At 46.5% G+C, this 12136-nt stretch overlaps 1 protein-coding gene across 1 annotated transcript in view; it reads left to right on the top strand.

The window, feature by feature from the left end:
- Positions 1-6542, top strand: part of MYO5C (myosin VC) — an 81521-nt gene extending 74979 nt beyond the window's left edge. Inside the window, 4 exon segments of the mRNA XM_015418804.1 lie at positions 1207-1489; positions 5382-5556; positions 6053-6133; positions 6273-6542. Of these exon segments, the coding sequence (XP_015274290.1) occupies positions 1207-1489; positions 5382-5556; positions 6053-6133; positions 6273-6425 (692 nt within the window). The 3' untranslated portion in view covers positions 6426-6542.
- The last annotated feature ends 5594 nt before the right edge of the window (positions 6543-12136 follow it).

Raw genomic sequence — 12136 nt, 5'->3', positions numbered from 1 at the left:
GGCTTCCAGCCCCCCCCCCCCGGGCCACTGGTGGAGGATGGAGGGGCAGGGTTGCCAGATCCAGTTTGGAAACGCCTGGAGATTTGGGGATGGAACCGGGGTGGTGGTGGGCGGGGACAGGAACCTCATTGGGGTACAATGCCACAGAGTCCAAAGCTTCCATTTTGTCCAGGCGAACTGATCTCTCCAGTCTGAAGATGACCTGTAATTCGGAGGGGGGGGGAGCAATGCTCCCTCTAAGCTGTGGAGTCTTGTGAGCAAAAATTCTACTTTGTCAGCTACTGGCATTAAAGTTGTGAGCAAGCGATTTGGCTACTGCATAAGTTAGTTTACTCTGGAGCCATCCATCCTGAGCCAGGACAAAAATGTGTGAGCCGGAGGCTAAAAAACGGTGAGGTAGCTCACACTAACCCAGCTCAGAGGGAACACTGATCCACAGGTCCCACCTAGAGGCTGGCATCCCTAGGTGTCACCCTAGTATAGAAGGAGCAGCTGTGCTCCAGGCAAACCTGGGCTCTAAACCAGCATGGGTTATATCTGGAGCAATCTTTCTTTCCTTGCACCCGTCAAGAGACTTGCTGTAGTATACAGACATTAGCAAAACTGGAAAGAGGTGCTATCCCCTATCATGGAAAAAGTCAACAATGATCCTCCCTCTTAGGAGAATAGGCTAGAAATCCTAAGCAAGACTCCTCAGAATCCCACAGGTCTATTCAATGGGGATTACTCCCAGGAAAAAGGGTACTTAGGATTGCACTGCAGAAGCCCTCAATGCATTCTAAAAAGGTACATTCAGATCTCTGTTTCTTAACAGGAAGATGGCAGTTATTATTCCTGAACGGGAGCCCAATCATGGTTTTAGAAACCAAAGCACAGGCCAAAGGATTACATTACAGTGTTCATGTGAATGCAGTTACAGTCCTGCACTTAGCATGATATTCAAATAGACATTTGAGTTTTCTTCAAGGGGTGAATTGCCTACCCTCCGTATCATCTGAATTTCCATTTTGTTCAGCCTGAATATGGGATTCTCAGAGCACAGGTTATATCCCAGATGGCTTTTCCGCTTTGCATTAGTGCAGTAATAAGCAACTGATATTTAAAACATCTAAGCAGCTTTTGAAAATCATGACTTGTTTCCAGAGCCAAATGGCAGAGATAAAGGGACCTTTTTAGATTTGCTCGCTCGCTGTTATCTTTTTCCAGTGCCCGGAATGCTGGAGTATGAAAGCCTCCAGGGGATTTCTGGCTTAAAACCGACCGGGTTCCGCAAGCGGTCCTCTAGCATCGACGACACAGATGCCTACACCATGACCTCCATCTTGCAGCAGCTCAGCTATTTTTATACCACCATGTGTCAGAACGGCTTGGACTCGGAGCTTCTAAAGCAGGCGGTGAAGCAGCTTTTCTATCTGATCGGAGCTGTCACGCTTAATAGCCTCTTCCTCCGCAAGGACATGTGCTCTTGTCGAAAAGGCATGCAGATAAGGTGAAGCCTTGTGACGTTTCCACAAAGCAATTAATGAGAGGTGTTTTTTGTCTTTTTAATGCGTGGGAGTGTATCAGATACCATGCAAAACCCCACAAATGTGATTGTACACTGCAAAAATTGATGCGGAACAATTTTAGCTTGTGGGGCTGGGTTTAGGTTTTTGGGGGTTTTTTGGTCTTTTGCACACTGGCTGAATATTGGGCTTGGAGAAGGGAGACCCAGGTTCAAGTGAACCTCACTGGCTGGCCTTGGGCAAGCCAGTGCAGACTGAGAGGCCCAGTCCCCAGTGGCACCTCTTTAAATCTTCTGGGAGAGGACCCCATTGAAGCCTTGGGCCTCCTGCTCCACCCACAGGGCCCTGCCGCCTACCCAACTGGCCTGCTGCTGATTGGCTCCTGTCTTGGAATCTGGGCCTGACTGCTGCTGCCCATGGGCCACCCCGGGGAGCCAAGTGCAAACCTCCTCCCCTCCCTCACTCCCAAGCCCCTGGTTGCAAAAGCAGCCCTGGGTGGATCCAGAGCTGTCACTTCTCTCTCATGCTACTTGGCAGGATTGTGGAGCCAAACCCCCTTTACAGCATCAAAACTCCTTGAACGAAAACTCCTTTAGGGACTGTAAACCCTAAGCTCTCTGTATGCCATCAAAACTCTTTGGAGGAAAATACACATTGAAAACATAGGTTTATATGTTACTAATCAGTTAAATCTTATTTTGCCTGTAATTTTGAGTGGCATTTAATTTACCCTAAATGGAGAGCGTGCCACTGCTGTTTTGTGAAGAAAGTGGAACTCCAGGTACCTGCATTTGCAGTAGACGCAATCCGTACAGAAACTCAGTCAGCCTGTTGATTCGTACGTGCAAGCATTTTACAGTGCTGCAACGTGTGCCACTGCTTTGTTATGCAGTTTTGTGAAGAAAGCGGAACTCCAGGAATCTGCATTTTCAGTAGACTCAATCCGTTCAGAAACTCAGTCAGCCTGTTGATTCATACGTGCAAGCATTTTACAGTGCTGCAACTTAAAACGAAGACCCTGTCTCAGACTAACAGTGCAATCCTTCCATGTCAGCTGAAATCAGTGGGCTCAGAAGAGTGTAACTTGGTTTAGGAGACCGCTGTAATACGTCTTGTCCTTAAAGGTGACTTTGTCATCAAGTAATCGCTGAGAATCTTGCCCGGGTGTTCTCATTTTGGCTCAAAAGAATCAACTGGGAACAATGCTTAGAGTTTGCAGGCTTGCTACACTTAAGCCTTACCCTTTAAAACAAATCAGAAGTATTGACTACATTTGTTTTTATCCTGCCATTCCAACCTGCCGTTCCAACCAGGAGTTCAGGTTCTCCCGCTCCCATTTTATTCTCAGATTCGGTCGGGGCTCCCCAACCTTTTTGAGCCCACGGGTACCTTGGGAATTCGAATACAGGATGGTGGGAACAAACCAAAATAGCTTCCATGGGAGGTGGAGCCGGCTGCAAAATGTCCACTGCAGGAGGTAGAGCCACACAGAGAGAGAACCCATGTGCAGGGGATAATAGTAATTTTTTAAAAAATACACTGGGAAAGTGGAGTGAGAGAGAATAAAACCAACACTGTTTTGGCAGCTGCCACAAAAACAGTGTTATTTTAATCTTCACAGTAGGGTTGCCATTTCCCTGGTGGCATTGGGGAAACCCCCGATTTTTAGGGCTTCAACCTGCCACCAGCCACCTGGCTGGCAGGGGAAGCCCCACCCAGAAACACGGACGTCGCTGCATGATGACCCTGACGTAATGACATCACCCAGAAGTGACATCATTGTGCTGGGGCTGTCACGCGGGGGTGGTCTGGTATTTGGGCAAAGTCTGTGGTTTTGAGGCTGGAAAAAACATAGTTTGCCCAAATACCAGAGCATCCCCCGCACAGTCCCCTGCACAATGACATCATTCCAGGTGATGTCATCAAGTCAGGGACGTCACGTGATGTCTCCACCCACTCCCGGAACACCCCCCAAACTCCCTCGCTCCAGCCAAGGTAAGACCTGGCAAGCCTGCTGCACAGCCAATGTGATCTCCAGTGGCCAATCAGAACCTCTGCTAGGCAAGAGCCCCGCTTGGCTCCACCCACTTTCTAAAAATGCTTGGAGGGCGCAGGAAACATGTTGGCAAGTGCTATGGCACCCACGGGCACCACATTGGGGACCCCTGGATTAGATAATGCTCAGAGAGTGTGACTGACCCAAGGACACCCAGTGAGGATCACGGACTAGCTTCCCTGGTCTGAATCTGACTGTAACCACATACACCGTAGTGGTTCTAGGAGGCCAAACTGACCGATTCCGCAAGAGCAATTGTTCCGCCCTTGATCTCCCGTTTCCCCTGGTTGTATTGCTCAATTTCCCACTATTTGCTGCGCAGCCGCATTTTGACCCGCATCTTCCCCTGTGTCTTCTTGATGCTAAAAAATAAAGATCAAGAAGACATGGGGGAAATCAGGGGGAGATGTGGGTCAAAATGCGGCCACGCAGCAAATGGTGGGAAATTGAGCAGTACAACCGGGGGAAACGGGAGACCAAGGGCACAACAACTGCTTTTGCTGAAACAGTCTGTGACGTGGAAGGCAACAGTGCAGAGGTTTTCACTGCTAAATCATGAGCCTGATGTGTTTTGCCATTTTGTGACTGTTGTCCACTGATTTCATCCTGCATCCAGGTGTCACGGATGCACTTTAGTGAGGTTTGTGAGCTGTTTGATTCCTAAAAAAAAATCATTTTCTTCTCTCTCCAGAATTTTGTTTTCTGCCGTTCTGTTACAGATAGAGGATTTTAAGTGTATTGGCAAAAAAAGAGAGAGCAGTATATTCATAACAAGTCGGCATTTAAAACAACACAATTCAGTTTTCATTATTTGTGTATCAGAAGGGTTTTTAAAGTTGTAATCCTTTTACAAATAGGAAGACAAAAGAAGAGCTGTGCTGGACTAGCCCGTTGTTGTGTCTAGTCCTGCAACCTGTTTTACACAGTGGCCTACCACGACAAACATCAGAACTTAATAAAACAGAGCAGGAGCCCCCAGCATGGTCCTGTGGTGCCCACCTACACCTTTTCTGGGGCCCACCAAATGTTTTTAGGAAGTGGGTGGGGCCAGGTAGGGCTTTTGCGCAGGAAGGCTTCTGATTGACTATTGGAGAGTTGATGGGCTGTGCAGATTTTTTTTAAAATGTTGCTTTGGCACCACAGCACGTGGATCTGCACTGTGTTTCTGAAATTAAGCTGTGGCAATCATTTTGTGGCTGGCTCCGCCTCCTGTGGCAGCCATTTTGTTGTTGCACCTATCATCCTATGTCAGAGTTCCAAATTTAGTTTAGGGGACAATATAGGCCATGGCTCAGTGGCAGAGCATTTGCTTGGCGTGCAGAAGGTCCCAGGTTCAGTCCCCAGCATCTCCAGTTATAGAGGAATAGGTGATACGAAAGACCTCGGCCTGAGACCCTGAACAGCCACTGCCCGTCTGAGTAGACAGTACAGACTTTGATAGACCAATGGTCTGATTCAGTAAAAGGCAGCTTTGTGTGTGTGTGTGTGTGTTCAAATGTGACCCCAGGCTCACAGAGGTTGAGGACCCCCGAAATAGAGGAATAACAGTAGCATTTCAGCTAACTATAGTACGGTACCCACCATGTTCTTACAAATTCTGTTATTTCCAATGCAGCAATGCTTAGCTTTCCAAAATCTGACACGATCAGGCTAGCCTGGGCCATGCAGGTCAAGGTGCACCAGATTGCTTTCGATGGGACATTTTTTTCTTGCATTTGAGATTTTTCTGGATAGTGAAAAGTGATTCATTGCATTGCTAGCTTCCGAGAGAAGGGGAATTTTTTTAAAAAAACCTGTTTCCTTCTGCTTGTTCATCCCAGGTGTAACATTAGCTACCTGGAAGAATGGCTTAAGGAGAAGAATCTGCAGAACTGCTCTGCCAAGGAGACTTTGGAGCCTCTTTCCCAAGCTGCTTGGCTCCTTCAAGTGAAAAAGATCACAGACGATGACGCCAAAGAGATCTCTGAACGCTGCACGTCCTTATCTGCCGTGCAGGTATTGGCCCAGGGCATTCCTTCTTGGAATCATAGAGTATTGTACAGAGTGTCCCCTGAGAACCCTGATGACACTTCATTTCAGCTGGGCAGGCACGCACTCAGGCTTTTCCCTGGTGAGCTGTGCTGGTACGGCCTTGCCCCTCTTTTTGGATCACAACTTCTTCTCTCATTAAAATGTCCACAATTGTTTAAAAAAACATTTATCTGTTGAGCTGTCTGTTCACAAAGAAACAGAACAACAACCTCCTCTGCTTTATGTGCAGTCCCATCCGTGGTCCCGATATTTTAGGTTTCAATCAGGCTCCCGTTCTTTGCTTTCTTTCTCTTAACTGTTCTGGCCCCTTTCTGAACTCCCTTTTGTGTCTGTCCAATATGTTGCTTTTGGAAGAAAACATAAAAAGTTATTGCTGCAATTATTGTTTTTTTCCTCTGAAGATGTCTTTTTTCAGAATGTGGATTGCAAGCATTAATTCACTCGTTTTCATGTTATATAGATAGTAAAAATCCTGAATTCGTATACTCCCATCGATGATTTTGAGAAAAGAGTGACTCCATCATTTGTCCGTAAAGTACAGGTAAATCTATTTAATTGCTGCTGCTCCGCAGTCCCACCAGACAGGCTGTGTTGTTTTGAAGAGAACTTTTTGTCCCTCAGTTTGCTGTTTTGAACCGGTGCTGCTTTAATCTTCTCTCCCTCTTTATTCTTAATTTCAGGCGATGCTGAACAATAGAGAGAATTCTCCACAGTTGATGCTGGATGCCAAATATCTCTTCCAAGTGACGTTTCCATTCACCCCTTCGCCGCACACTCTGGAAATGATACAAATTCCCAGCAGTTTCAAACTTGGCTTTCTTACTAGAATATAGTTAAACAGGATGGCTGTGAAACGCACCTTGCGCTTGAACAGGCAAACATCAGACTCAGTTGGGTGCTTCTCCAAACCCCGTGAAGTAAGCTACATAGTGTAGAAGTTAATTTTGAAAACTGGAAATCAGGCTGTAAGAAACACAGTGAGGAATCATATTCTATGCTCCAGACTTAAGCTCTTTGCCGTGCAATGTTAGATTCAGGTGGGTAGCTGTGTTGGTCTGAAGCAATAAAACAAAGTTTGAGTCCAGTGGCACCTTTAAGATCAACAAAGTTTTATGATTCTGTAGAAGAGTGCATGCACAAGAAAGCTTATACCCAGAATTAAACATTGTTGGTCTTAAAGTTGCCACTGGACTCAAACTTTAAGACACAGTGACTTCAGTCTGTTTTCCAGAATAACTCCAGTCTAACTGGCTTGATGTAAATGGCCCTAGACTGAATACGATTGCACCGTTCATCTTCTCCCTTGTTGTAGTTTATGGGTGCTGAGAGCTAGAATCTATCTGTGTTGACTCCTGGACAGCAGGACCGTGATTGTTCTTGTTAGCACTAAACGCTTTCAGTTGCTGAAGACTAAACAAAATATTCCTTTTGTCATTTACAATATTTGTAATGCTTTTTGTAAATTTAGATCCCTGTATATGTATGTGTTAAGAAAGCAGTTGTAGATATTTAATGTGTACATATAGTGAGAGATTTTTTAAAAAAGATGATCATACTATGCCAGCATAGTGTCAAATTATTGATATATGGGTAGGACTATATTGGAGAAGCAGACCACTGGTAATTTTTAACTCTGAACAGAACAGAACAGAAAACCTTTATTGGCATAACATGGATAAACCAAAACAAAGAAAAAAATTAAGGGGTAGTACTAAAACAACGTCGACCAATATTCCCAATATCTCAAAATACAAAGCAATCCTAACATGGTTTACAAGATTTACAAAGTACTACTCTTGACTTCCATACATAAGTCAAAAATTCAGCGACAGATAGTGTTATTGCTGGACTCTTGTCTGCTAGAAAGAAATTTAAATCCCTATCCAGAAAATCTCTCTGCACAGGGAGAAGCGGGCGAATAAAAACATTGTGCATAGCGCAATATTTAGGACAACAAAAGAGAATATGGGTGATAGAATCAGGTTCCCCAAGATTACAGTTACAAAGTCTATCCTTGTACGGAACACCCCTGTATCTACCGGAGACCACTACTGAGGGGAAAAGGTTGAACCTTGCAAACATAAAAACCCTCCTAAAAACTGGAATTGTCAGATTAGCGATATATGGTACCATGGAGGTATGCAAGGAAAGGAGGGGTAATGAATAGGGAGAACAAACTCCAAGACTACCGGCATTAATAATCTGCGCCTCTGTATCCCAAATCCTCCTCCTAACCACCTGCAAGATTGCTACCTCACCACAGTTATAGAGGGGTTCCAGATCAATACCTAGGGTACCCACCTTTTTCACTATGGCCTGTGACCACTCTGATGTATAGGGGTCAGCTAAAAGTTGGGCCATTAGGCTAGCAGGAGGAGATCGAAAGTGGAGCCGAAGCCAATATTTGATCGTAATGATCCAAGCCCGAGATTCTATCAAGTGGAGACCCAGCTCCTTATAAAGGGCAAAGAGCGACACTGAGTTGGAAACACCAAGGATCCTGCGCAGAAAAGTGGAGTAGATTGGTAATTTTTAACTCTATATGTCACCCTTTTTCCTTCTCTTCTCCCCACTGCACAAATGTTTCTCCTTTGCACAAGGTGGGCTCATGCCTCATAAAACAAATAGAAAATTGGCACGATGGTGGGGTTGCCAACCTCCAGGTGGTGGCTGGAGATCTGCAGTTACAATTGATCTCCAGGCGGCAGAGATCTGTTCCCCTGGAGGAAATGGGGCCACTTTGGGAGGCGGACTCTGTAGGGTTCTGTACCCTTGAAATCCCTCCCCAACCCCCACCCACCTCAGGCTCCACCCCAAAATCTCAAAGGTATTTCCCAACCTGGAGCTGGCAACCCCTAGTAACGTAGTACTCCAGGTTGTACTTACGTTGCTGTTGTCTGGAAGCACTTGTAGTGTGTAGAAATAGGAGGTCGGATCCCGCCAGCTTTTCTTCTGGTGAAAAATGGAGGAGGGGGTCCCCTTTGACCAACAAAAAGCCTGTGCTGGCTATCATGGGACTTGTATGGACAATAGCCACGTGCGGTAGTGGCTGTAGTGAAGAGGGTAACTGGGAGAGGCTGAGTGAAAAAAACTGTCTGGATCCGTCCCAGTAAGGAGAAGGAAATTGTGCAAAGACCAGGGGTCGCCAACCTTTTTGAGCCTATGGGCACATTTAGAATTCTGACATGGCATTGGGGGGCGGGGACGGCAAAAAAAAATGGCTGCCATGGGAAGTGGAGCCCGCCACAAAGGGATCGCCACAGCTTAACTTGAGTAACATAGTATAGATCTTCGTGCCAAAGCAACGTTTTAAAAAAAATTACACAGCCAATCAAATCTCCAGTAGTTAATCGGAAGCCTTGTTGGACAAAAGCCCTACCTGGCCACACCCACTTTCTAAAATCACTTGGTGGGCACCAGAAAAGGTATTGGGAGGGGCTATGGCGCCCACGGGCACCATGTAGGGGACCCCTGGCCAACACAGTCATAAGCCAATGAAGGCTAGTGGCCTTCACTCAGTCCCCTTGGCTGTGCCACATCATGATGAATTGTAGAATCTCCCCTGGGAACCTTTAGCCAGGGCTCCCCAAAATTTTGAGCTCACAGGGCACCTTTGGAATTCTGACCCAGCATGGTAGGCGCAGTCACAAAATGGCTGCCATGAAATGGTTGTTGTAGCTTACCCTCCTCAGTCACACAATGAAGATCCTGGCACTGTGGTGGCAGCTGCTGCCCAAGCAACATTTTTAAAAATCTGCACAGCCAATCAAATCTCTGGTGGTGATAAGAAGCCTTCTGGGCAAATGCCCTACCTGGCCCCACCCACTTTCTAAAAACACTGGGGGGGGGGAGGCCAGGAAAGGTGTCAACAGGCACCATGTTGAGTTCTCCTGCTCTTGGAGGTCACAGTTTTGAGTTGACTCAAGGATGGGCAGAGTCTGAAATTAGAGGCCAGTGACTATTTAGGCTGGTCCTTGATTTAGTAGCACTACATCGGTGCACGTGGTGCTTTAATTCCCTCATGTCTACTTTGCCCAACTCTTCCTTACAGCATTTGGCTTTCTCATCCTGGGTGTGAGCGTATAAATTAGTGATGTTTGTGAAGCACCTTGTGCTATGCCAGAGAAAATATTTAACATTGATGGTGTGGTTGGACGTATAAACGGAAAAGCTAGAGAATGTCTGTTGGGATAAGCCGTACAGGACTCCTGAGCATACAGGAGCTGGACATCCACTGGGCTGGTTTGAATGAAACTTGATTCCAGTTGAAGGACAAACTGCATGAAACGCACAAATTCAGATAACTAAGCCCTGATTTTTATATTTTCAAATGAAAAGCCATCTCCGGAGGCTGTGATTTGGAGACAAGGATGGTGGGAGACCAAGAGAAGGAGGAGTGCATGCACACAATGAATGCATGAGGCTGCCATGGAGTCACAGCCATGCCACGCTTCTTAACCCTTTCTTCACTGGCCCTTTTCCCTCTCACAGTTGCCCTTCCAAACTGCTTTCCCTCCCCCTCCCAGTGGATTCCAGATTCGTGTTTACTGACACAGTAAAACAGGAAGCAAGTAAAATATTAAGCAACTCCCGTCAAAGTGGGTTTCATTAAAAAAACAACCACCACTGGGCAGTAAAAAAAACACACACACAAAAACGATGACATACATTCATCTGTAATGTCTACTTTGCCTCTCAGTATATTAAGGATTATAGCTGTAGATAGATTATCCGCTATTACGCACATTAAAAATCCCAGCAAGAACACCAGCCAGGGGGAAACATTCCCCCCCCCTTTAGTGTAAAATTTCAAATCCCTGTATAAAAAATTCAGCGTATTTAGAAACGCACAGGATATCAGTTGAGTGAATGGATAATATTTATGTGTGGTTGCATATGGAATCACAGCACAGGGTGGATTGTATTGATATGACTGAAAGATGCAGTGGGGAAATGCAATAATGTTGGTGCGTTTTGAATTGTCTACGAATCCAATACATTTCCAGGCCTTCCATCAGAGTGTCTTCCTCCTCTCGTGTGAACTGGATGCTGCCTTTGTCGCCCTTGATGCCGCAGCTGTTCCTTACTTCACATGTGAACTGGATGCTGCCTTGATGCCGCAGCTGTTCCTTACTTCACCAGATCAGCTGAAACCTTGCGTGCATCTTGTCTGTCGATTTCTGCCTGCATACGATTGTGGTTCAGTCAGAGACTGGGCAGAAGTGCCGCCCAGGTCATACGTCTCTGCACAAAATGGAAAGCATCCAGGCGGGCATCACAGGAACGAGCATTTATCAACAGGAATGAGGAAATTGTATCAGAGAGGGCATTTGCACCGCATGCATGCAAGAACAGATGGCTTTTGCACCTGCCAATGTCGACGGCCTCAGTCCCACACAGCCGTTTTACAGTGCCGGGAGACAACTGTGCAACCAGGAAGAGCTGTACTTGCCTCGCTCATCCTATGCGCAGAGCTCTCTTGGATTGTTTCCAGTGACCACATTCCACCTGGGTATGAGTTCTTACTCTTCCGACTTATGCGCCACACATTTTCAGAGTGGGTATCCCTCTCATCCCTGAGGTCTCTTTGAAAAAGCCGGTCAGCTGGTGTCCTTTGAGGATGGGAAAAGAGCAGAGAAGGACTTCCTGCCCAGCTGTTCTAATCTTCACGTCCACGTTGCAAAACCAACAGGCTGCTGCATGAACTATTTAAATATTTCCACCAGTGACGGGGAAAGAAGCAATAGGCTGCCGCGAATTATGTACATGTGCAGAAACTGCTTGTGTATCTTTTTAAAGAGGACATAGATAGAGCATCCCTGCCTATCTTGATTTCCATACCATTGATATGGATATGGTTTTTTCTGAAGACAGCTTGGCCGTTCTAAACTGAGTTGTCTGCACACTCCTAATCCTCTGATGAAGCAAGAATAGAAGAGAGATGTAGAATCACAGAATCACAGTTGGAAGGGGGCATACAGTCCAACCCTCTGCTCAATGCAGGGTCAACCTAGAGCAGAGGTGTCGAACTCATTTGTAACGAGGGCCCGATCTGACATAAATTTCACTTTGTCCGGCCGGGCCATGTGTGCCATGAATGTAATGCCAGGTACCAGAGATATAAACTGTATAAAGGACAGCAGCTGGTAAGCTCCGAGTTCATGTATCCTCACTGCAAGGCTCCATTGCAAAGGGAAACTTATATGTGCAGACTGGAGAGCCAGCGGTAAAGCACTGGGCAGACACTCCCATGCTGCTTGCCTGCTGCTGTAGACAAGGTTGTTCTGCCATGCTGAAGCCTCAACGGGGGGCGCCCCCTCCCACTCCCCCCCCCCCAAATAGTCTTCTGTTCCCTCCCTTGCACTAGCTGCTCACGGGCCGCATAAGAGCCTTGGGTGGCTGGTTCCGGCCCCCAGGCCTTATGTTTGACATCCCTGGCCTAGAGCATCCCTAACAAATGTTTGTCCAGCCACGGCTTAAAGATTGCCAGTGAGTGGGAGCTCACTACCTCCCGAGGCAGCTGATGTCACTGTTGCACGACTCT

This window comes from Gekko japonicus, unplaced genomic scaffold, assembly GCF_001447785.1.
Source record: "Gekko japonicus isolate JY-2015 unplaced genomic scaffold, Gekko_japonicus_V1.1 scaffold150, whole genome shotgun sequence".
In the NCBI taxonomy this organism is placed as follows: Eukaryota; Metazoa; Chordata; class Lepidosauria; order Squamata; family Gekkonidae; genus Gekko; species Gekko japonicus.
This window is presented reverse-complemented; position numbering and strand designations above follow the sequence as displayed.